The 26,924-nt window shown below is 31.3% G+C and overlaps 3 protein-coding genes across 3 annotated transcripts; 2 read left to right on the top strand and 1 right to left on the bottom strand.

Moving 5' to 3' along the window:
• Nucleotides 1–1,057: 1,057 nt before the first annotated feature.
• LOC137918450 (exportin-4-like) lies at nucleotides 1,058–18,372 on the top strand. Its single transcript, XM_068761258.1, has 15 exons — nucleotides 1,058–1,224; nucleotides 2,916–3,194; nucleotides 3,312–4,139; nucleotides 4,288–4,454; nucleotides 4,711–4,878; nucleotides 5,496–5,599; nucleotides 5,703–5,856; nucleotides 7,542–7,701; nucleotides 8,600–8,769; nucleotides 9,653–9,783; nucleotides 11,244–11,392; nucleotides 12,035–12,204; nucleotides 12,369–12,468; nucleotides 13,626–13,802; nucleotides 15,373–18,372. The coding sequence occupies exons 1-15, from the start codon at nucleotides 1,174–1,176 to the stop codon at nucleotides 15,844–15,846; spliced, it is 3,282 nt and encodes a 1,093-aa protein (XP_068617359.1). The 5' UTR covers nucleotides 1,058–1,173; the 3' UTR covers nucleotides 15,847–18,372.
• A 2,674-nt stretch (nucleotides 18,373–21,046) lies between these two features.
• LOC137918455 (uncharacterized) lies at nucleotides 21,047–22,804 on the top strand. The gene has a single exon (XM_068761266.1). It carries the CDS (start codon nucleotides 21,133–21,135, stop codon nucleotides 22,018–22,020), a length of 888 nt encoding a protein of 295 aa, XP_068617367.1. The 5' UTR covers nucleotides 21,047–21,132; the 3' UTR covers nucleotides 22,021–22,804.
• Nucleotides 22,805–23,074: 270 nt separating this feature from the next.
• LOC137918514 (uncharacterized) lies at nucleotides 23,075–26,722 on the bottom strand. The gene is made up of 7 exons (XM_068761334.1): nucleotides 26,615–26,722; nucleotides 25,820–25,972; nucleotides 25,516–25,741; nucleotides 24,921–25,222; nucleotides 23,885–23,981; nucleotides 23,187–23,237; nucleotides 23,075–23,112 (listed from the first exon to the last, which is right to left on the bottom strand). Exons 1-7 carry the CDS (start codon nucleotides 26,657–26,659, stop codon nucleotides 23,075–23,077), a joined length of 912 nt encoding a protein of 303 aa, XP_068617435.1. The 5' UTR covers nucleotides 26,660–26,722.
• Nucleotides 26,723–26,924: the final 202 nt, after the last annotated feature.

The raw sequence follows: 26,924 nt of genomic DNA, 5'->3' as shown, positions 1-26,924 counted from the left end.
GCTCACATTATTACGCATAAGCTGTCTAATAATACCTTAATATAAATTTCCGCTAAAATAAAATGATCTATCGTCAATTACACTTAATTGTCTGTCTTTAATAAGGAATACAATTTAAAACATCGACAATAAATTAAGCGGCTGTAATTCTTCGCATGTGAAGGAAATGGCCTTAAATGAAGTTGTTCCCTTTATTTTCACCTTACCGAAATTTTGGCAAGTCAAAAAATCTTAACCATGACAATCTTAATCATAATAAGATGTAAAATTCGCTGATATTTTATATGTCCTGTTCAGGAAATTTTGTTTTGCAAATCTTGAAATTCAATCATTCCCAAAATCCGAAAGAGCTACACATACTACATATATATAGTATAATAAAAGTTACTCTACATATCAGCCCTACTTCAACTCGTTGAAATCGAGAAATGGTATGATTGGGGTGCCTACAAAATTTAGGTAAAACAATTACCATAAGAAGTATAAGCAAAGAAAATGTAACGAAGCTGTAAAAATTGCAGGCAATGGGAATCTTGTTTTAGCGCCATCTGTTGTGCACATCAAATACATTTTTTTTTACTTAAAACAATAACAGTAGTAGTAACGGAACCTTAAGTGTGTAAAAACATAAGTATTTGAAAATGTAACTACATTCATTTCGCGGCTGATATCGTCCGATTAATTGTCCGAGTTTATTATGATCTTTATACCTTAGAAAACCTTATAGTTTATGAAGATAATACGGTAGATGAACAACATGTTGAAGTATCTGCTTTGGCCGTAGATTTGTACCGTAACTGTATGATTTCTTATGTCATGGGTATAAAGAATAAGCAAGCTAACGTTATTCATAAAAAAAACTTTATTGATATTAAAAAATGTTTTAATTAAATATTTGATTCTCGTCACGATTGTAATGTAGTCTTGATTAAGAAATTACTTTATTTTCAAGATGACATTCAACTTACAAACACGTAAAATGGAAAAATAATTGGTAACACAAAAACAATGTTTTAGTATATCTGTACCTTACCCCTTATTTTCATTTCGAAAATGGTAATTTTTCGATGTCAGAATTCAGAAATGTTTTGATTTATGAAATTATTTAGAGTAAGTGATTATAACTGCTTTAAATAATAATCTCGCTTCTGAGATAAACTAAATATTAACAAGATGAGTGATTCTGACATTCAAACTTTAGAGGCAGCTGCACAAGTATTCATGGTGAGATAATTTAACAAAAATCAATGGTTGCTAAAACATAATTTCATTCTGTTATTATTATACATTATTAGCTAAATTCGTTTGACAATTTTTTTTTAATATAAATTAATTTATTTCGTTAAAGATATTAATGAATAGTTACATTAATTATTATAATATTAAGAGACTTAAAAATTACCAAAATTCTCACTGTATTCTTATGACTAAAAAAAATTAAATATTTTGTTGTTTGAAAAGTAGGATTTACATGGTTTTCGTCATAATAAAGGTCACAGGTCTAATATTTATTTGCTCAAAAAAAAAAGAAGGTAGTTGTTTATTTCTGAAGTTGTTTTTTTATAGCTTTAAAACTGATGCAAATGTTCATCTTTTTCTTTACATTATTTATGTTTTAAATAGTTCATATTAAAGTTTAATATTATATAAAGTCTCTATTGTTTTCATATTATTAATAATAATATGTGCTTTATTTTAAAATATTAGTTTAATTAAATAAATCTGTTTTTAAGTTTTGTGTCATTTTATCTAACACGCCTTCAGTAAATAGGGATATTTAGCGCTGTGTTCGCTTCATGTCCTGCCATGTACTTAAATTATTATTTTGGTCAACATGTTGTTTGGTTGGTCGCTATCACATGAAATAGTTTAAGGTTGAATGTTATTTATATTACAGATCAGAAATTTTGCATCTCACAATAAGTAAATGAGATGCTTATGAATTAATGAATTTTACCTTTATGGATACAAACTATAAGTTAAGAAAAGTTTAGGACATACATAGAAGCTGTTTTATTTTCATTCACTAAAATTATTTGAAAATATTTGTTTTCATAATTGAAATTAATTATTTGAACTTATTATAGTAATTACAACACTTTTATTACAAGCATGAATTAAAAAATACTTATTAGTGAAATGTTTACTTCTTTGCACTTTGTGTGAATTTGTGATCTAATAGGGATGGTTTAACTGTAACCTTGTCATATGGAATTTGCTTCTACACTTGTTTGTGTTATTGATATAATTATGATTAGTTGCTTTTATTTTATGCGAGGGACAAGGGCAGGTAATGATAGAATGACACAAATTACATGCACAAATGGCACAGCTTGGAAAATGCATTTGCTCACATCTGTTCCGCTGTGGCAGACACTTAAAAATATTCATCTCTAGGAGGCTAATCTCCACCACATGTCCCAAGGAAAGGTGTGCTGGAATATGTTATACATTTTGTTTTAACCTCTTATAATGCATGCTATGGACTTTCTCAGTTACTTATTTAAAAGCCATTAGGACCAGGGAAAGCATCTCACAAATACATGCTCTTCTCACCTCTGTGTAGTAGACCTTGTTTGTTGACACTACCCTATTTCAGCTGTGGTGAATGTTACTAACCACCATGATTCCTTAAATCTCACCTTCCATTGTCATTATTAAACAATCTATCTTAAATGAAATACTTTATGAAACAGCTAAAAAATTTTACCATAAGCTGCATATTTGTACAAAGATTTTTGTATTCACGAAAAATATATGAACATTTTGACCTAATATAATTTTCATGTTCATTATAGTGGTATATATTAATTATGTTTTTGGTTATAAATAGACAGAATATATATATTTACTATTTCTACTAGTAAAACATACTAACCTATAGTACACTATTTTACATTTTTAAATTTTTTTAGGCACCACCTAATCTGGTGACATCAGAACAGCGTCATCAAGCAGAAAGTGTATTTTTGCAATTTCGTACCACTAAGAATCCATATCAATTGTGCCGTGATATTCTTGAAAAATCGACATCTGATTATGTATTATTTGAGGCTGCCGGTCTTATAAAATCCGGTCTGATAAGAGAATGGAACTTATTATCGAAAGAAGATACTTCTTCAATCAGAGAATACTTGTTAAATTATTTATTAAGGAAGGAGAATCCTCCGTTCTTAAGGGAGACATTACTACAGGTAAATTTTATTATATTTTAAGGTGATTAACTAACTAAGCTAATAAACATACATATTTAATAGTGTTTAAACCTTTTACTTACATGCATAAGTTTATAATGTCAATACTCTTTTCAGACAATTGCAATAATCATTAAAAGAGGAAGTGTTGACGATGGAGGAAGAGAAAGAAAAGCATTATTAGCAGAGTTGGAAAAAATAATTCTAAATTCTCCTATAAGTCAACAGAAATTGGCATGTTCTTTGATATTGGCAATAATGCAAGAGTTCGCAATTACAGTCAAAACTGCTGATGTTGGTTTAATATGGGAAGTGCACTTTCGACTGAAGAAATCATTTGAATTACTAAACTTAAAAAGGATATTTCGATTTACAATTGGAGTTCTTGAACAAATAATTCGTTCTGGTCATCCACCTGAAGGGCAACAGGCATTACTTACTAAACAATTGATTACCATTATAGAAACAATATTATGTTGGAGCCATGTCTCACCATTATTATCAAAACGGTTAATTGGTGCATTTGAAGCTATTTACGAAAGCGAAACAGCTCCTGCTCTGCGTTTAAATGGAAATTGGCGTGACACTATTATGAAACCAGAGCTAATTGCATTTTTCTTTGAACTACATATGTATGTTCGATCTAACCCTGACTTAGCTAATCCTTCTCTTATTTGTCTGGTACAATTAGCGAGTTTAAGCGGCGTTGTAGTGTCTGCAAATAATTTAAAGCAACAATATTTAGAAAACTATGTAAACAATTTTTTGCGCTTGTTGACTTTAATTCAATCAGATGCAAGAGAAATGCTAGGAATAGCAGAGATTTACCGGAGATTGGTGCAATTCTTTACACCGGCCTTGATAGCAGCTACGCCACCTGCCTTTCTTCAGTATTTAACATCCTTCACTTGTCAATGCATAAAAGGATCATTTATAGAAGAAATTGTAAGTATTATTAGTTATAGCATATTAACTAAAATAATCATTTGTTCATATGAAACACTTTTTAATTTCAACTATTTCTAGTATAATATATAAAGTATTTATGCAATGTCATAGGTTGAAGAATTTCATTTTTATTTTCAATCTTTAGATAAATGAGGACACTGTATTAAGGGAAGCGTTAAACAAGTTTTTACATACATGGAGTTCTTTAGTCAATGATACTGATGGGTATTCAAATGAAACATTACAAAACCCATGTATAGAAGTATTTAATACCTACCTGTATTGTAGATTGGCTCCCCCAGAAGGTATCAGGTATGTAACATTTAATATTAAACATTAATATTATAGTTATAAATATAAATATTGAAAAAAAAATTATGGACTTATGCAATAAAATTTATATATCTGCTTAGAAACTGATGGAGATTATGGCCTTATTATTATATGTCATTAGTCATATTATATCGAGACAAGACGACAAGTGAGCTGACAAGTAAAGCTGATGCTTAGTCATACATATTTGTTTCACAAATATTTCTCGTATATATAAAAAGGAAAGTTTTTGAAGGGGACTGGAAGAAAAGGAAGCATATGACGACGATGTAAGGGATGAAATGGACGATTATGACCGACAGCTACACAATGACGTGCTCATGACAATAGGAGCCATGGCGAGGAAGGCGCCAACTCACTGCTGCCACGTGTTGTTTACGTTGCTACACGAAAGGAGCAAAAGGTAATCAATCATTTTTTTAGAAAAATTTAAAAAATGCAAATTAACTCTAAAAAAACATTTATTCAGATAAAGAAGCCTTTAGAGATATTTCGGTATATGCTTTATTAGCTAAGTCTGAAGATAATAAAAAATCTTCAGACTGTCCTATTTATGTTTCCCATAATATTTTTACAAACATTTTACATATATTAAACCAGTAGAGAAATGTTGCATCAAGGTGTTTTTATGTCATTTAAATATGGACTCAAGGCGAATGTGCCTAGCTTTAACTTGTTTACAGTAAGTAAGCAGAAGTACTCTGGGAGTTACTTTAGAAATGTTGCTGGATTAAGAATCCATTATGTTCTTAGGCTTTGATAAATGCTGTAAGCTCTAAGGAGTGATTTGATGAAGGAATCCTCTGCTTGGACTGCCATTTTGGTTTTTGATCCTGATTTGTTTATTTGTTATTTTATTTATCGTTATACTTTTGATACTGGACCAATTTTCAAAAATGTTTCGTGGGATACATCTAATAATTTACAAAATTTTCACGGCAATCGGACGAATCGTTTTAGATTCTGGACAGTACAGACACACTTCCATATTTATAAATATAGATTATATTACTTATTCAGGTTACAAACTCAGTTGCAATTAATGCACATGAACAAGCCACACATTAGCAATGGTGATCTGGTTATGCTATTTGAAGATTTACATTGGATTCTTATGATTACATGTAAGTATTAAATGCAAAAATTATTTTAATGTTATGCATTTTTTGTTTGTGAACATTTCATTTATTATTGTGTATGTTTGCATAATATGTATATTTTGTTAAGGTCACTTTTTAGCAGTGGACGGGACAGGAAGTGAAGCAACTGTACCATTGGACTTAATAAGATATAGTATCAGGGTAAACGCTAATATCGATTCATCGCTGCGGTTTCTAGTTGGTGAAACCAACTCTATGGATAACGTCGACCCCATTCTGAAGTATGTATAATTAAAATTATCATTTATTTTCTTAATCAATTGAATGTAAATTTCATTATAAAATGTTTAATATAATTAAAATGTTTATTTATGCAGTATTTATTCATTTACTTACAAATTGATAATGTTCTGTGCATATCAATTTCAATTTGAAGGTTGTTTTGAAGGTAATGAATTTTAAACACGAATATTAACATGATAATTTAAACATAACATATATACATATGTTATTTATAAGATAGTTTTTATGTTAAAGTTACATAAGTTTTATTGTACGCATTATTGTGTTCTTTCTTCATCAGTATAATGAAAAATTTCTAACTTTCTAGTTATTGGTCATGTGCAGTCGAAAATAATAAATAAATGTTATTCAGAGAAATACTTTATAGATTTATTGCCTTAATAATCAATTACGGTAAACATATTTAATATTTGTGGTAAAACTATTGAATCGAAACAATAATAAAAAAAAAACTTTTTTTTACTGTCAAGACTGCTATAATAATATGATTAAATTTTTATTGTAATCTGTTATGTTTTTATTTGGTTTTGATTGCTAAAGATTTGATAGTTAAGGACTTGTTTTGGTTTTTCAGTTTTCTGTGGTAAATATGGGAAAAGAAAAAATGCAATGTTTTCCTAGCAATTTTTTATTTTTTCCTATAAGAACCCTTCAGATGCATTAAAGAAAATACGGAGAAATAAATTGGCGGAATTAGTCTAAGTGTTAGATCAACCATTCTCGAGTTTTACGCGCAATAACTCATAAAAAATAAATCTTTATTTTAATATCTATACTGAGACGACGACGTTTCACAATGGCGTAAATAATCAATGATTTTCCAATACATTGTTTCTATTTACTATGTTTTGAAAAAGAATACATTTTGCGTCTTAAATTTGAATATTTTGTTATTTAAATTAGCATGAGATTACAATACGAAACTATAAAATCACTGTCTATTTTTTTATCCATTACTACTTTACGTAACATGGTTCAAGTGGTTTGAACATTAACCCTTTCGCTGCGGAGCGACTAAAAATTAATTACTGTCTCGGCAGCCGGTGCGATCGTAGGTAGTCTGTACGAACGACACGTATTTTGTTATGTGACAAAATATCTGCACAGGAATTAATGACCATTATCATGCAATTATTGACACGATAATGTAAAACAAACGGCGCCAGAAGGCGTTGTTCGTTGATAGAAAGAGTCTAGCTGAGCGCCAAAAGGCGCCGCTCGTAGCGAAAGGGTTGATAACTGCTTCAAACTTACGTCAAATGTAATTTTTTTTTTAAATTAAGCCATAATATTGCCTCGTTAAATGAATTCATAAGATACTTTACTGTTTCTCTTGAGTAATCCTCTTAATTCCTTTCACAGCCTGTGAATGTGTTTTTGCATGCATTATATTTCTAATAAAACTGGCTGGATGCAGCCTGCGTCTACCGACGATCTTAACGAGGGTTCCCTACCCTGCGCTTGCCGCTTTACGGTGCTGATGGATACTAGGGCCACTTCACCTTTTGACAGTATGAAGTATATCGAAGCAGTTACTATATAATAATTATTTTACCTTCTCTTCATAAAAAATCCAGCATGATAAAATCACTTGTGTTTTTTTTTTTTTTTTAATAAAATGTTAAATATTGAAGTGTAACAAAATATATGGACATACTTTCAGAATAATTGGTACACTGCTTCGTCTCAGCGAATGGGAGTGTGCGGCGCTGGAAGCAGGTCTTGGAAATATTTACAGTCCCGGACTATCTGCAACTATCTCGTGGTTATTGAAGATATGGGCGAATTCTTACTTGATGCTGGATCCCGCGGAGTACACTGAAGTACGTTGCTTATATTTTCACCTTTCTGGACACACGCTTTCAAGTACTTTGTGGAACATACAATTAATTGTCTATTACTTCTATGCTGTGGATACGCATTGAAGTTAGTACTTCAAACTAGGACTTGTAGTAGGCAAGTCATTATTAACATTATGTTCATTTTGTTCAAAGCTACAGTTGGCGTTTAACACATTGTTGACCGATCACGAGTAAACTCGTGATGTTTTTTTTTTGCATCACTGTAGTTTCTTCTGTTGGCGACTATGCAATGCAATTGTTAGTCAGTATAATACAAGCTGTTTCTCTCGCTTATAAGAGCCGTCAAATCTTTTCTTGTAAAAAAATTTAATAATAAAAGTAAAATATATGAAAAAAAACTTAACTTAACTTTTTTATGTTAATAACATTAACATAAAAAAAGAACGTAATGAAAAATTTTTCGCAGATGCTTTATCTGATTGTCCGAGTGATTATGAATCAAAATGTGGTAACTGTGACAATGATACTTCATCAGAAGAGAGCGACTCTGATATTAGGCCACCAAAATATCAAAAAAGAAATATTATAGCAACAGATTGTAACGATTTAAAAGAAACGTGAGACGAACTTGATATTATACCAAACTTACAGAGTTATTTTTATATTCCTGGTGCAACTATCTTGAACTTGGTGACGCTCCTACTGTCAGTAGGGTAGTATTTCATGACTTTGTTTTTTGATAGTGGTGTTTTCAAATGAAAGAGGTGCATAAAATTTTGTGCAAAAAAAATTTACCCGGCTACAGGAAATAAAATTCTCAATGAAATTGCCGGTCAAAAATGAGTTAATTATACTATGCTGCCGGGTATTATATCGTAAATTGTAAATTTAACATTAAAAATATTTATGTAAATACTAGATGTCACCGGTTATCGAGTGTGCGTTTAGACAAGACTCTAATGGCGCCGCGTGGATCGTCCAGAAACTTGCCAAGCGCACCGGGATCGTCCTCAAGCACTACGCCCCCCAGCCCGACGCGGCCAAGCAAGCCCTCAAACTGCTGGCACATCTCTCCAGTTCTTCACCAAAGTTAGTATACCGATAGCAATAATCGACACAAAGTTTGATCTTTCAATAAAACAATATAGTATATATGTACTCATCTTACAGATAGTAATTGGAAATAGATGTAAAAGCTTTGAAGAGGAGAATATATAGTTTAGCGTTTGATATCAATTAATGTATGAAACATTTATATTATATATATAAACTAATCCATATAAACATCTGAAATATTTAGTTTATTTTTTATTAAAAATCCTATTTATAAGAAAATAAAATAATGACTAAAAAAGGTTTGTTTTTTCTGATAGTTAATAATTTTAGTACTGTTAAATAATTGCAAATTTAATTGTTAATAATATTAAAATCATCCAAAACTACAGAAACTGACATTACTTGGTTTAAAAGGCATAAAATATAAAAAAAGATTTTTAATCTATTATCCACATGATTATAAAGAAATACAACTAAAAGTGTACAAATCATATGAAAAGTTTTCTAAAATGGTATAATAAGGTCCCTAAAAGCACACTGAAAAAGCATTTGTTTTGTGATATCAAAAAGAAATGTAAGGAGACTCGAAGTTTAATTAATTTTACTGTTATTTTTAAGCAAATCATTTTAGATAACTGCTTTGTTCGATCTTTGATGATCTGATTCTATGATTCTTTGATTAACTAACAAAAACGTATAATTTTCTAACTACCCAAAAATAACATGTGTGGTGCAAAAATCAGTTGTATGAAAGAATTTAATGTAAATCAACATTGTATTTTAATTTGCTAAAGTTACAATTTCACTAATTAGAAAAACAAAAATAGTACAAATATATTTATTAAATATATATAATAAACAATTTTTTTCATAAATTGGTTTACTTCAGGTTTTATATATGTATTTTTTGATTTAGTAAAAACCAGTTAGCGAGCTGCGAAGAATTTGTGGCATTGGTGGCGTGGGAAGCATCAGGCAGCAATCTACCTGGAAATCAGAGAAAGGAACTGCATAAAATATTCGCTCATGTAGCCTCTTACACAGAAGGTAATACTCTTTTGAAATAACTAATCCTGACTTGAGTCTTGAGGGGTAAATCTATGGCTGTTTCAGTGTATATCACCTCAAATCCAGTGAAGTTGTAAATGCCAATGAACAAACAGTGTTTATCAAAGACAAAAAAAAAATTATACCAAATGCAGTGGTAGTCTAGCGGTAGAGGACTGAGACTTGCAACCATATGTCGCGGATTCTATTCCCAGAATACATTTTTATAATTCACACTTTTTGCATTAGTTTAAAGTTTTTGATGACAGCAGCGTCCTGTGCATACCATAATATTATACATTATGACATACGCTCCCATTGATATTTCAGGGGGACGGCTTCGCCTTGCAGGAGGTGTCTATATGCTGAAACGAACAGATGCAATGTCTTTTATATTATATAATATCTATAACACTAATTATTTGTCACTCTTGGTTATAAATTCCAACACTATAAACACTTAATATAAAGCTTTTTTAAAGAATAGCACCCTATAATAATATAATACAAAATATAAATTGAACTGTGCATGTCGCTACATTGACTTCCACTTTTATAAGACATGACCCGCAATGATGTTACAGTAATAATAACTTGCAAAAGTACCACATAATTATAAAAGATTTCTAACATTTAGTTATCACGTACTTTGAGTTGTATTCTTAATTATGCATTTTAGATAACTTTTTAAGCTCACGAATAAATAAAAATAACTGATAAAATTTTTGCCCTGTGTTCAGAGAAATGGCAGTTTAGGCCTATTATTTCCAAAATTGGCTTACAATATTATTGGCGAGCGTTTGGACTGTATAAACGGAATAAATAAATGAAAATGATAGTAATTTAATTATAATCTTACAAAACTATGTAACAGTAAAGTACCTGGCTATAAATATTACACATCGACCTTTGGAAAGAGACAATCGGCTAATTTCGGCTTGGAAGAGCGTTATCTCTGTCGCACAAAATACAAACAGTCCGGTATCTATTAGGAGCTGTTAAAACAAGTTTCATTTGCTTTATTTGATAATTATTTTTATTTTTTATATAAAATACATCAATTTTTCTATAAGTGGTGGCTTTAGGTTGGGGTAAAATAAAATAAAAAAATATGTTCACATTATGTTTACGTATTTAATTATTTAGGAAAATTGCAACTGTACATAATAAACACCATTATACTTATTGTTAAAAGCACATATAGTGAAATGGAAGTAACTGAGAGCTAGAATTATTATCATTATTATTTTTATTATAATGTCTCATTTTTCACAATAGAGTGTACGTTTTTTTTATTTTATACATAGATGTAAACAAAAATATGCCATTTAATAATTTTATATGTTAGATATAATTTTGTTAGTAAGTAGTGATCATATTTAAGTATAAGTTGTGGTAATATTGGGAAATGTCTTTTGTAACGTCATTTTAAGCAAATAATTTAATTGTTGCATGTAAAGGGGAGGCGAAGAGGCGGCTGATAGCAGGCACCGCGGTGCTGCAGCAAAAGTTGATGAATCTGATTAACATGCAGGACACGGAGCCCGTGCGCAATATGATCGCGAACACACTCGACTGTTTCCTCGGGGTCTCCGAGGGCATCATAGGGGTGAGGTCCAAACTTTTGCTATTATTAGGTTTATACTTATCTTATGAATAAACGGCCAAACAGCAACCTTGTTCTTTTCGGAAACGTTATACGACCGTAACTTGTCACGCAATACCGTGTGCGTTTGCCGGATGTCATACGTTATTCATAATATATGAACTATATATGAACTTTTATTAATATTTCTTTGAAATTTCATTATACTATTTGTATTCTGGCTGGTAATGATGACAATAAAAAGGTAACAATTATTAAAAAAAAAACAGTATAATTTTGCTTTGAATTCTTCATCATTTTTTTTGTTCAAATGAGTGAATGTAATGAATAAATTCCATGAATTTGAAAATGTAATGCAATCCTTATGCAATGTCAGTAATAGCATAAAGTTTTCAATTGTTTGGATGTTTTGATGTTACAATGTATCTGCTATATGGCTTTAGGCCTATTAGTCCATAGGGCCTTGCGCCTTCAGATTCCCACCATTTTTCGATTTATTCAGAATTTTCTAGAGTGCTAAGTTCGCATCAAAAGAAGACCACTAAAACTATACTTACTTAAATGTCTTGTAAATACTGGTAATACTATTTTTTTTGGTAATGATCATAAATATGTTATTTAATGTAACTATAATCTTATTTTAAGTTCGAGCAAATGGATGAGCAACTAACAATGTTGTTCAGTACACTGGAAAAAATACCGGAAATTGTATTCAAATACCACAACTATCCGGGTGTGGTCTTGCCAGCGCTCAATTTCCTCTCCAAGACTGCAAAAAGTGCCATGCATTCACAACAACAAGAAATAGTTAATAGGTATGTAAGAAGAAAAAAACATAATTATATCTAAAATACTTTAATTATTACATTTTATCAGTGTAAATATATTTTATAGATTATTCACGTTCATTTTTATTTCTCATAGATTTTTATATTGTAAATATAAAACAATGATTTATTAACTGTTTAACTTATTAAAGGTTTGTGGATATCTGCAATACAACGTTCGACGTATACGCGAGGTGGAATTCTGGCAAGATTTCAAACATTCCACAAGATGCAGAAGAAGAAGTTTACGAGGTATGAAATATTTATGAACAACCTGCGATCGAAAACTTATAAGCTAAATACTATTTGTTGAAATTATATGACAAAAGTACATAATATGTGTAATGACACACGTATATGACAACACTTCTAAAAACACTTAGTTGGTTAATTAATTATGATTGGTGTTTTGATTTCGCTTTTTTTATGGTGGAAAAAAAATGATTCACACTACTGATTTGTTTTCAATTTAACAGGGGCTGACATAGATAATATAATTTAAAATATTGATATAATTCGACATCATTCGGAGCCAAAAATAATCGTTCAGCAATCATTGCAGTTTGGCCACCCCTGATATATACAACTTATACTATATCTCTATTTTTTTTTAAGTAGACTATATCTACTAGTTTAGGTTGTTGGCGCCCATATTATATATCTCTAACCAACGAAATTTAGAATCTTAGTATTGAATAAAAAAAAAACTAAAAAAAGCTAATTACTAAATGACTAAGGTATGGATTTATGTTGTTCTTTAGGAGTAGATTTAATATTTTATTATAATTATTTATTGACCACTCGGGGGACAGGGATTTAGATTCTGGCGTCGAGACCATAGACCAGCAAGCGGAGCGTGGTTAACATTCATTCATTCAATTTAACAAAAGTTAACATTCAAAACTAAAATTAGAACTAAACACCGGATCTATGTTTTTTTTTTTTTTCTATTAAATATCACTAACAAAAGTAGAAAATCTTGGCTATAATTGAACATAGATTGTACTTATTTTGTTTTACGGAGCCATCATTATGACCAGAGCTGTGTACGCCCACAATAAATGTATAATTTTAATTTGTTTCGCTGATAGCATGCGTATTAAATAATATCGTAGAAGTAGATTCTTGGGAAAATTTACAGTTCTTTACTGCATCCATTCGCTTATGCGCAAATAATGTGTGTGTTAAGACGAGGAGTAATTCTTAGTAATTATCTCAATTATTAGCTTTGCAACTTTATTCGAGGTGCGTCAGAAGAGCAATACTCTACTAACCCTTCAGATTGCCATAAAATACCACTAGTCATTGGTCGCCGTATTGAATTTATAGAATGGTATATACGAATATTTTCTCGAAGTACCTTCATATACAAATTGAAGTACCCGGTATAATAATGTTTGTTATTGCAGGATATAATTGCCTTAATGGAGCTGGTGCGATGGTTGTCATGCGGCGAGCTGGGACGCGGCGCGTGTGCACGCGGGCTCAAGCTGCTGCTGCCGATGGTGTCGCCATCTCTACTCGCTCTGCCCACGCTGGCGCACAAAACCTTCCGGCTGCTCAGAGACCTCGATGCGGATAACGAGGTAATTTCAACATTAAAGCAACCTTTGTACTAGTACACATTATTTTTTTTACAACTTTAACCAAATTACTGTGGCACCCGCATTTTAAAAGTATGCACAGTTTTGTGTCTTCAAAATCAAACCATGAAGAGTATATTCGACAATCACAGAATAAATTGTGCTGGTAACATATTGCATGAAAAAGATGGTTTATATTATATTAACATATCAATAATACTATTATTATTATTACATACATATTAAACTTAAAACCGTATTAAATTCAATTAAATAATATACATATGATAGTAAGAATTCAAATATTTGGTGTGGAGCGATATTCAGCGAAACATGGTGTTATACATAATGGGACTTTACAAATCGAACACCTGTAATGCTATTCCTTCATGACCTTAATTTGCAGTAAAAGATGTAATAATGAAATCCATATTTCATAAGTATTTATAAAACTAAATAAGATTTATTACAAAAAATGTTAGTCAAAATTAAATCCATAAGTACAAAACATTAAAATTGGGATATAAAATCAATGTTCTAACCATTCGTCTTTAGTTGATAACATGCACGCTTGTGCACGTTGATTACAGACTGAATCTAAAATGCTGTTACAACTGTTAGGTTTGAAGAACTTTATTGTGTTGGTGTATAGATAAGTTTCTGTAAGCACTATTTAAACAAGAATTTAAAAAAAATATAGGAATACAAAATTCGTATAAAAAGTGTATTTATTGCCGTTAATAAATCAAAAGGTAAAAAGAGAAGGGTGTAACGTACTTTTTATATTTTACATTATTTATTATTTTTTACAACACATAGTATATAAACTATAAATATGTTCAACTGTAAGCAAATTGTTACTAAAGCAAACAATATGCTCTCAGTTGAATCTAAAACAAAAGCAAAATATATACTAGTACAAACGTTTCATATTAAAAAATATATACAAACTAAACCGATGTAATTATTGACGTCAAGTTGATTCTGCAACGATATTAGGCTAAACTCAGTAAGACTGTATACACAAGAAGATTGGTTATAGGTTGTAAAACCATTAAATAAATGAATGTTTAGCTCATTTCTCTGCAAAAAGCTTTATCTACTTTACCTACTTTATCAATTTTGTATCACCCCATATAAAGTGACCACTCCAAAAACATGTATTTTCCTATTGGATTGTGATAGACCAATAAGCTCTGACAGTTACTAACTCTCCAGGGATATACACATACATAGTGAATAAAAATTAATTAATTATGACAAATAGTCATCCGACTTTCGAAAACGCTTACAATAATTATATTATCATTATGTTGTTTATAATATCTGAGACCATTGATACTACACCCATAAAGTTTTTTTTTATTATAATTTAATGTTCTTTATGGTACACGCTACGATACATTTAAATAGTTTCATAATAATAAACAAGAAAGTATAATAGGCGGTCCTATCACACAAGGCAATCTCTTACAGATACAACCAATCGTCATAAACGTCATATATATTTTAAGAAGAATATAAAATTACATGTTATGTGTTTGTAATTAAATAAAAAAAAAAACTATTGCAGTTGACAATCCTGCCGATAGAAGACTTTAACACGGTAGTTGCTGCGCTGCGCGTCGGCCTGACCGCGGTCTCCAGTGACGTGTCCACGCTATGTTGCGAGACCATAGTCGGCCTGTCTAATAAGGCACAAACTATGGGCGACGATAACCGGTATTCGTCGTCGCTGTTAACTCTTGCGGAATTATTATTAATGTTAATAATAAAGATGGAAATACCTCCGGATTCGATTCCCGCTGCCGGGGCCGCCATTTACTCATTGATGTGCATGAAACCTTCGCTGCTGGAGGGTCTCGCGAGGCAAGTGGTCGTAGCGTTCGCCGCTAACGACCCCGCCAACGTGCCCCGGCTGGAGGAAGCCTTCCGAATGCTCACAGAAGGCGTACTTTTTGACGGTTACAGACCACATAAAATTAGATTTCAAGACAACTTTGACAAGTTCCTAGCCAGCGTGCATGGTTTCCTCATCGTCAAATAACCTGGATTGGAATGTTTTCTTAAATGAAACTGATTGATATTTTTAAACGTAATGGAAAGCATTCGTCTAAAGACCATGCCATATTGGGCTATAGAGAAAAATATTACAAAAATATTAATCTATCTTTGGCCCAAAGGATTAAATTTTAGTAAAATTTATACCAAATCCTTTGGCTACGCGATGTATTCCATTAACATTACGTCTTACGTAATGATATAAAAAAATTGTAAAGAAAGAGCTTTGTGTAGTTTTCTTTGTTAGTTTTTAATTTTAATACTGTCTTGGCCTAAATTTCTCAGGTGCTTTGCAGCTGATTTCGATTGCGACCTTTAGAACGATATCGACGCATAGTGAGGATGATAAGAATGTCTACTAAAGATTAAAATAGGGTAAAGAAAATGCTAGAAAACAATACTTTTATACATATCGAAGTTTTTTTTTTGTTAACTTTTTATTGTATTGTCAAATAACTTTGAAATACGTAGGAAGATTGTGTGACGTGTATGTCACTAAGTTTATTTGTTAATTTTATTATTTAAATTTTCCTATTATGGAAATCTCTACTCGAGAAGAGGCGTAAGTCTTAGCAGATGTATTCAAATTAAATATTTATTATATAAAACGTAACCTAAGAAAGGAGAGTGTTTTTGTATATTGAATAATAGATTTAACAGAATGGGTTAATTTCTCACTATTATCTTTGATCCACCAATGTTTGTTTTTCTTATAATAACCGCCGGCACGATTATTATAGTAATATTCTCTTTCATGAGTAAATTGATTGTTTATGCATATTCAAGTGTAAGGTATTATCAATGTTTACAACGAAAAGCAATCCTTTTGTCTTTGTGGTTGTGAAAGCTGTGTAGACAATGCGCTAATAAAAATATTTATTCAACGATTCCCAACAGCAACACTTGTGAGTCGGAAGAGAAACTATAACATGGGTAAGTTACAATCACAAATGATCATTTTGTATTGCTAGTCATTTAGGATAATTTCTGTGTTACAATTCGGTGAGTTTTGTGTATAGGTTTAATAGTTTGAATGCCGTCATCGCCTTAAGGCGCCTTGAGACGGGCTCGCGGCTTAGCGAGTTCTTTGTTCTTGTTCGCTATTGTTGATCTTGAATGCTTATTTTATTATAAATAATTAAAATTTCTTGATAACTTCTTCTTCTTTTTTAGGCCTTAAGGCGTGATAATTATTTCTTCAATAATTAAAAAAAAATTAAAATTGTTTAAACTACTTACTTTTGCATATTTTGTCAAAAAAATCAGACGAAAAGAAAAAAAAACATGAACGGGTTTCCAACTAGTGGAGTCCCTCATCGGGCGGCAGACAAACTGTTAAACAATTTGGTCTATAATTAAAAATTACACATTCTTTAGTATGTTATAATAAAATACAACCTTACGAGATCTTAAGCAATGTTTAATTAATATGCATTTATCAATACGAAATAAAAGAAATCCTTGTTTGATAAAAAGATGTTACTTTTTCACTACATCAATAAATATACTTTTATATCACCAAATTGATTAAGAAAATTTTTGTGTTTGTAACTTTCTTATTTATAGTTGTAACAATCCGACTAGTGTCTTTGAATTCTACGACGTAATTGGCACTTGTTAATATTTATTGCAGGTTTTAAGTCCGTCTCTATTTATATAAGAAATATACTGTCTTATTAAAAATATTACTAGAGTAATTTTCTTGATATTTTATTACATAAAAAATTAGAATACGCAAAACATAAGAACACCATTTGTATTATGTAGAATTTAAAGTATTTTCTCAAATAATAGTTGCGAAATATTGAGAATAATTAATAATATTATGTTAAGTTTTCATCTTCTCCTGTTTAACTTAATGTTTTTTAATTTATAGATAGCTTTGGACCTATTCCAAACCACTTTAGATATAAAAATGTTTAAACAGGATTTTGTTATTTGTGGAAAATTTTCGTTTTTGTGACTGTTAAGTGTTTCCATTAAAAATTGTATATTTTTTCTACTTTGTAATTATCTAGATATTGAAATAATTAAAACTAAATTTGCAAATGTTGTATTCTAATTTTTTTGCTTTCTGTGTCACAAAGTTTACTAAGCCGGGTATTTAATTAAGAATTTGTGAATGCAAGTAACTTTAGCGTTTGAGTTGATGGTCAATAGGTGCAACTCCAACTTTGAACCTTTAACCTTTCATCAAGTATTTATTCAATATGGTTTCAATTATTTCTATGTTATAGATATAAAACATTTGCCCTATCACTAACCATATCTGACTTGTTGTTGTTTAATTTATCCTTAAATATCACACTTAATGTGAATTATTTCACTATAATTAAATATTTTTCTTTAGAAGTCATCTGTTTAACTTAATTTTACTAGAATTCTAAGTTAGTAGTGCTAAAATTACAAAGGGCAATTGATTTTGTCTGACCTTGATTTATCAATATTTCAGCGAATATAAGGTTAAAATGAACCTTTTTCTTATGACTTATGATAGATGTGTGTAAATATTAAGATCATATTTTTACTACCTATATGGTATGTTACTACTTTCAAAGTATTCTCTGTATTATTTAAATTTAATAAATTGTACAAATTTTGCAAATAATTAATAGCTGTTTCATTTCCCCTTAATAATATAGTATAATAAAATGCGGCTGGGTGCAATTTTGAAAAACGGATTAAAACTATTTTCACGACAATGAATTTTCAACCGAATGGTATTCCGCTTTGGAGCAGGCCTCTCCACATAAAAACGATGCGTTCTTGAAATATACAACCGAAGACGAGGTTTTCTCGGGAGCCCTCGCGTCTAGTCACTCTATAAAGTATCCACATAAGCTACCGAAATTATTATTCTGAATACGGGTATATTTATTTCTATACTTATTAGGTTTATTAATGAAGAATGCCTACACGACTGCTGCCTCTAATATTAGTGTCCAGTTTATAGGATTTTTGGTCTTAAGGTATGATACTTTTTGTTGTAAATCTTTTCCATTTGTAATCAGTGGTAATGTCACATATTTTACATAAAACATCCTGAGGATTGAAACCGCGAAATATATCGCAAGCCACAATGCAAAACTGCTTTGTTCCATAAATAAAAATGGATTTTAAATAATATGTTACAACGTTAAGATTCCTAATAAAGCGAAGAAACTGAAGAGAAGGGTAAGATGTATATCTGTAAGAATATATTGCTATTCTTAATTTTGCTACTGCAACTTGCTGTATCTTGATAAGACTTTTTTTTTTTTTTTTTTTTTTTTATCTCGTTCCCCTATCTTGAGTGGGACAGGGACTTAATCTTTTAATATAATTTTTTCACAGAATTTTTATTGTCTTTCTCTTCTATCGTTCTTCACATAATCTTTCAGTCTTGTCTATCTTTCATGTTACATTTCGTCTTTCTTTCTCATTCGCTCTATTCTTCTGACATTCTTCCCTTTTTTCTCCTTTTTACATTTATAAATTTCATTTCATTTAACATTGTTTAACATTGATCTTATACCATTACATTTTTGTTCTTCTAGCTTTTTATTTTGTTTTATATTTTTTATACAATGTTTGTTTTGTTTCTGTCGATGGCTTTTTTTGCGATTTCTCGACATAGGGATAAAAATGTCTTTTTATTTTCGCCACTGATCAGGGAGGGTATTGTCTCCTCCCTGACTTGAATTCCAGACCGGCACTCGAAGCCGAATGCGGGACACCGGGCCACAAGGTGGATCACGGTCTGGTCCACGCCCGGTTCACAGAAGCACGAGGGGTCCTCCTTGAGCTTAAACCTATGAAGGTACTCAGAGAACCCCCCGTGCCCCGTGAAGAGCTGGGCCGAGACCGCGTCCACCTCGATGCTGCGGAGCACGCGGTAGGCTGAGACGGCGTCCGGGAAAAACATCCTCGTTACCGAAGCCGTCGTTCCTTCCACATACCTCCTGTTCCATTCGTCGAGCGACTCCAGTCTCAGTTGCCGCTTGACGAATGAAACAGGGCATCTCTCGTACTCTGGTCGTCTTTTACTCTTCAGGGCCGCTTCCTTGGCCAGCTGGTCCGCCCTCTCGTTCCCCTCCATCCCCGCGTGCGCTTTCACCCAGAACAACCTTACATCCTTCCCTTTTTCTCTCGCTTTCATTACATTCTCCTTCACTCTTAACGCTAAGGGATGGAGGGTGTCCGATCTTGCGACAGTTTCGAGAGCGGACCGCGAGTCGCTCAGTACGGCGCAGACTTGCGCCGACTCGCCGGCCGCGTACCCTGTTGCCTCAGCTAGAGCCAGCAGCTCTGCCTGGTATACGGTGCAGAAGTTGCCCAACTTGAGTTTCTTTGTGTATGACTCTACGGCGCCCCGCTTGACGCAGAACGCCGCACCCACCTTATCCTCTATGCGGCTGCCGTCGGTATAAATTACCAGATCGGCAGCCGCGGTGGCAAGTCGGACTTCCTCCGCACTTTCCCCCAGACAGGAGAACTCCACACCAACTTGACCAGACGGGTGTGGTAGTCTCAGGTAGCTGACCGGTACCTCCAGGTCTCGGTCCTTTACCACCTGCCGGGAATGACCCTTTCTTATTTCAAATAAGCGGGCTGCTTCTTGGACCCGAAGGTCCAGGGGAAGCAACCCGGCAAGTATAAGGGCCGAGTGCAGGGACGCGGTCCTGTGGGTCCTCGCGATCTTCTGCGCGAAGCCCCGCTGGACCGCGTCCAACTGCCTGCGGACCAGCAGCTTCCTAGCCGCCGGCGCCCATGCACTCGCTGCATACAAACCTTACCTTGATAAGACCTTATCAACAGATACAAACGTAAGATGACATTTCTGGTTAGTCCTATTATTTCAGTTTCCAGCTACGTAAAGTTTGCTTGCGTGTTGTTAGAAATCGCACCCGGAGTCGACTGTTACATTAAACTATTTTTTTCTTCATTTAAAAATAAATGGGTAACTTCTTTTTGGATATAAGGCATTCACTACAATATTATTATACATTAATTAAAAGCTAATTCAAATAGATAATTATTTACTAATAATGCACTACCATACTTAAATTAATTTGGTTAATAAACTAGAGAGTTTGTGTTCTACTTATGAAATTATTTATTTTCATGAATGGTTCTACAATTAGTTTTTAGAATAGCGTTGGCAACTCTGTTCACTACTTGTCAAAACTATTTATACAATCGTTTTGTGTTACAGATTTTCATATTTACATAGTTTTCATATTTTGTATATAGTATTTTTAATTATAGTAACCATTTAATCACTTTAATTAAAATGATAGAAACAAGTCAAAATACTTTAGATACGTCTTCCGTGTCAACCAGTATTGGTAACTTTGAGAATACCGAAACCATTAAAGTAAAAAACTATACTAAAGATTTATTAAAATCTCGTATTTTCCTTGGTGGTTACATGGAAAGGAGACTAATCAGTCAGCGTACAAGTTATCGAGATGTAATACTTCTAAGCGCTGCTGAAGTTGAGCTTAAAAAAGATTTATTGGACGCGGAAATGAAACTGCGTAGGGTTTTACCCGATGAGTACTGGATAGGTATTACAAACGCTGAAATATTTGATAAACCCAGCGATGTCTGCATTTGGACCGAAATTGAAAACCAACCCTTTGGAGCATTTTGGTTCCAGATTAAAAGTGTCCGGTTCAGAGATAACGAAGTTATAATATTAGTAAAATGTATTAGACATATTTCTGATGCTTACATGGAATTAGAACCGCTATTCGCTAAATCTACGAAAAATAGTTTAGAATCAAAAGAAACCAAACTTGATGATACTATAGTATCTTTTAATGAATCATGTAATCAGGTATTAAGTAACCTTAAAAGTGTATTATCAATAAAAAACTTGTCAGAATTTATAACATTCTTGTTTGCATTTGTAATAGCATTTTTTACAGGAGGAACAACCTTTGTTGTTTTTCTAGGTAATTTTATATTGGCATTAGTAAGAGAGTTTTCTATTCTTATTAAAAATTCAACACCAATGTTTTTAGGTATTTTGGATTTTTTTGGTAAAATTATTGGAGGTTTTTATATACTCTTAGCTATGTTCTTTAAGCCAAATACTCCTGTGAGGAATGAAAGAACTCTTACGTATACACCAAAGAATCATTTTGTTCCATACAGTAGCAAAGACTTTGACTAACTTGCTATTCATTGTAAAGATCAAAAATATTGTTATATGAAGAAAAATCTGCATAGTTTTTAAGTTATGGCTTGTCAATTATTTTATTTAATATTACTAACAAAGTTACAATGTTTTTTGCAGCATTTCAATGTTAACATTCCCATTTTTTGCATTCTGATGTCAATTTTTGATACTTGTACAAAAAACTGTTTAAAATATAATATAACTGGTTAAGATCCACTTTCTGGTTTACTTGATTAAAATATACTTTAAAAGGCATGGGTGATGATTGAATTTAATACCATATGCACTTGATTTTTTTATTTTAATTATATTATAAAATACATTACATTATATTTCATATAGCTCCTTTTGCAATGTAATGTTGTTATGGGTGGAAAGATTTAAAAGGTTTATTCCAAAAGGTTTATTGAATTACATATTCTTAAAATAAAAGTACCCAAATATAATATTAACCCTAAAATCAAAGGATATTTCTCACTATTTTATTTTCTGAAATATCCAATAAGATTTGCTACAGCTACACTGCAGCTTATGTTTAATTTTAATGTTATTTGTAATTAATAAGGTATATTATCGTGTTTGTATTGTTTTAAAAATAGAAAAAGCTTTAAAGCACTAAAGGTTTATGGCATTTTGTACCTTTCATTTAGTTTTATTTTACAAGGTTTTAGTCATGTCTTTATTCTCATATATTACGTTGGAGTTGTAAACAATTCTTTGGTAACAGATAATTTTATCATGGGAAAGGTTTTTTTTGTATTAGCAATTTATATGGAAGATTTTTAATTAATACAGGTTATAAAATTAATTAATTAAAAATTTTAGTTGCACAGCACTAATGCTTAAAGTATTTACATTATATGATTTTCAGTTACATTTCTTATGTATGATTTGTTACAGGTTATAGAAAATAAATGTATCCACATTTTTAGTTTTATTGTATTTAATCGAGGTTTGTTTAAAACTAAAATAATAAGAGAGTGATATTAATGTGATATTGGTTTTTATTAAAAAATATATGTAGAACTACTTTCATTAAATTTGTTTATTATTTCAATGGTACAACTATTACTTGCCTTTTTGTTTCTGGAATAGAAATTTTCGATAATTAGATTCTTATTAATATTTTAAACAATTTCAATAATTGAAAAATTACTTACTGTCGTAAATTTCTTTTATTTCGTTTAAAATTGGCGATTCATATAAAGTACCTAGAAAGAGATACAATGTGATAAACATGTGTTTATTTTTTTTTCAATATTATAGTCATCTGATAACATTATTTCGCTCCTTTGCCATGGCCTTAGTATACAAAGCTTTATGCCAAAAACGTTGGTTTTCGTCACAAGATACATGATACGTATGTTAAAATTTGAATTCACTATAATCGCCGAGTTAACCTTAGAAAATCGACAATTTAATTTATTAATGATAATTAACTAAGGATGCGTTTACATGAGCGCAAAATGCTATGCAGCTACAGCAGCCACTTGGACGGTGCGAACACGTTCTCTTGCTCTTTTGTGAATTATTCTTGTTAACTATGCTACTTTGATTTTAAATTGATTTCTATATTTATATTTTATGTACCATAACATAGGCACAATTCTTAATGAACGATAAAAAATTAATGTAGGAAATTTAATTTATTCTTTAAAAAATGTTATTTACTCATGTTAAAAAAATTAACATATGTATACGCTTCTTTACGCCGGTCCGTTAGCATAGTAAAGCGAGATTTAGCAAAAATGCACAGAAATCTGTACAAGATATCCGTAAACTTAGCTATTTCTATTTGAAAGAAAATCGCATTACTAGAATATTAATTACGTTGAAGAACATGCACATATAAACATACCTTGTTCTGTGGGCAACTTTTTATCACTTCTTAATCGATGCTTCTTGGACTTCTTTTTCTCATTTACTTGCACTATTTCATTTTTCATTTCAGTGGGCTAAAATTAGTATATCATGTATATAGATACTGTAATATAAACCGCGTATATTCTTCATTGCTTAACTTACGATGTAATATAATCCATTATTTCATTACTTTATTAATATACATTAAAAAGTTTTTCTTCTACCCTCTATGTGTACTTATCCCTTTTAAAATACGGCAGTATCTGGTAAGTATTCAGGTATAGTTTTTTTAAAAAAAAAACCTATTTAGATATGTTTGTAGTGTTATAAAACCTTTGTAATTTTAATCCGAGTAATTTTAAATAATATTTTTTTGCAAGAGTTGATGTATTGCTTTTTGAGTGAGTAGTATAACAACGGTGGCAGACGTTCGATCTTATAAAGGTCGCGATGTTAAGCTTTACAAACTTAGATCACTGATGAACTTGCACGGCTATTTTAAAGTACGCGTACTTATCCGAATGTCTGACAGCTTTGTAACGTCAGGTGTGTTTTGTGCTCTATAGTCAATTATATTTTATAACAAGTTTACAAAGTAAAAGTAATGTAATTCAATGAGTTATAAGTAGTCCAGTGGTAAGGAACTGATGATAAACTGTCATAAAACTCTGTACTGTGATCGTTGAGGAGAGGATGAGAGACGATGCAAAGAAGGAAATTAAGAATAAATGAGAATATAAGATTTTGTGATGTATGATCAAAAATGAAGGCATGATAATATGAAGATCGAGAGAAGAGAATGACACTACAAAGAAATGTGAAAAAACTATTAAAGATAAAAAAACCTTATTCCCAAAAATAACGTAGAGTGTATGAGAGGTCCCCAATAACGGGGCCATGAAAATCCACCAGTAAAATCTTCAATCTTTTTTGCTAAATCTATATTTCTTGTCTTAATAGTAAAATGTTAGTCATATCCCGAACATAGAGCAAGCTGACGTTTGTCTGTGTAATTTTCTATTATTATTTACCTCAGTTCCAATGCTTTTCACCAATACCGTGTTTTCCATAATAAATGAATTATCTTTGAGCATACTTCTCGAAATGACGTTGTTAAGAAGATTAGTCGCTACTATATTAATTTCACTATTGTCATAGTCTCTGAGTACTCTTTTCAAAAGATTAAGCAGGTCAGGCACGTATGGTATGAGTTCCATTTTACCACGGTCCAACTTAGACAAATTGCTGAGAAGTTCAAGATTCAAAACCATTTCCTCCAAAGGTATTACACTTTGACGTTTACTTAAATCAAGTAAAGTTTTCACTCCTACACCTAAAACAATAGAAATATTTAAAGGGACCCGATAGTAATATTCAATGTTATAATTTTACGTAAACGTACGTACATAACTATAATCCGGATAACTGATCATATAATTAATTTTATATCAACTCTATTTATATAGTTACTGTATAATTGTTTTGTTTAAATCGTATACTCTGGTATAATTTTTGCTCGTTTAATAAAACACGTATTGACTTCTTTATTTATTTTCACATTATTGCAACCATTTGTTTTTAAATAAATTGTACTTTCAAATCTTTCATTAAATTTCTTTTCATTACCTTTGTGGATAGGCTTGCAATAATATGATATGCTCAGATTCTGTGTAAAATGTTGCTGTAATAAATCTAGCGTAGCAGTCAAAGGTTCAAGAGTCACAGAGTTGAAGGTATTAGTGTATTTCTTTAAAGCGTATTTAATGTCGTAGGTTATTTTAGAGTTATAATTTAGATATCGCCTTCCCTCTTCTGACCTTGCTATTTTATGAACTATTTGTGCTGCCATAACCTGTGGTAAATAAAAAAGTGTATGTTAGTCATAATACATATTTTTTATCTGTCAATAATGAAATAAATTTACAAGTACCTGCGTCATCTGATCTCCATAATTTTTATATTTACGTGACCAAGTTATTAACGATGTAATAATCGAATGGTCTTCAAATACGTTACAGATATCCGCATGGATACATCCTTGAATTATGTCATCTTTTTCACTCAACGTACTTTCTGTTAAACCCTATGAATAAAGTAACATAAATACGTGATTCCATCAAGCAAGAGTGAGTACGCCATTTTTAGTTTACATAAAAGGACTGCATCACCACTTATATCATGTGGAATCGTAGTGAAGCACCAATCTAATGAGATTAAATAAATACGAGAAAATAACCCCTAAAAGGCTTAAATAACTAATATTATTTTATAAAAAAAAACTGAATGATTTTGAAATATAGAACAGCGGATAAAATTATTGTTGAAACGGCCGTTAGTGATTGTAATAATAGTAATTTTTTTGAAATATATTTTAACTCAATGCACTATCGTAAATGTTTACATTACATCGTGTACAGAAAACTGTTTTTTTTTTTTATTAAAGCATAAAAGCAAACTGATGGCCGCTAAGGCGTTAAGGTTGACCACAGAGTAGTTTGTTTAGCGTAAGATGTTCACTTACAAGATGGAACAGACGACCTTTCTTAAAGTCGTCTGTAATGTAATTTTATGTATATATATGTAATTTTAAGTTAGTGGAATCTCGATATGTACGACTCCGACAGGGATTCTGTTTACTGTAAGAGTTATGTTAATATCTGACCAAAAGCATCACTTCGATACATTGTTGTATTTTTTTCTTACACTAGTAATAAGAAGCACTTACTTCGTTTAAAAAAATAAGAGCATGTGTTGTGTAGCCATTTCCCATGTACAAAAATTTTTTTAGAACACGCAAGTTTTTTATAATTTGACCAAGGTCGCATGTAGCGTGTTTTACGTTTTCATTGAATACGAGTATGAAATCATTGTAATCAGGATTATTAAGACATTGACATTTTCTGGTGAGCCTGTTGTATACCGAGCATTTCCCATCTTCTTCCTTTTAAGGTTTGCATAATATAAAAAAAATATTTTAATTAACTCTAGATTGAATGTTCTCAGAAATAACAGAAAATACTATTGAAAATAATCAT

This window comes from Battus philenor, unplaced genomic scaffold (genome assembly GCF_028537555.1).
Source record: "Battus philenor isolate CCGP_79_NKW_IND1 unplaced genomic scaffold, ilBatPhil1.0.hap1 SCAF_14, whole genome shotgun sequence".
Taxonomy (NCBI): Eukaryota; Metazoa; Arthropoda; class Insecta; order Lepidoptera; family Papilionidae; genus Battus; species Battus philenor.
The sequence above is the reverse complement of the archived record's forward strand: the minus strand, read 5'-3'. Positions and strand labels throughout refer to the sequence as shown.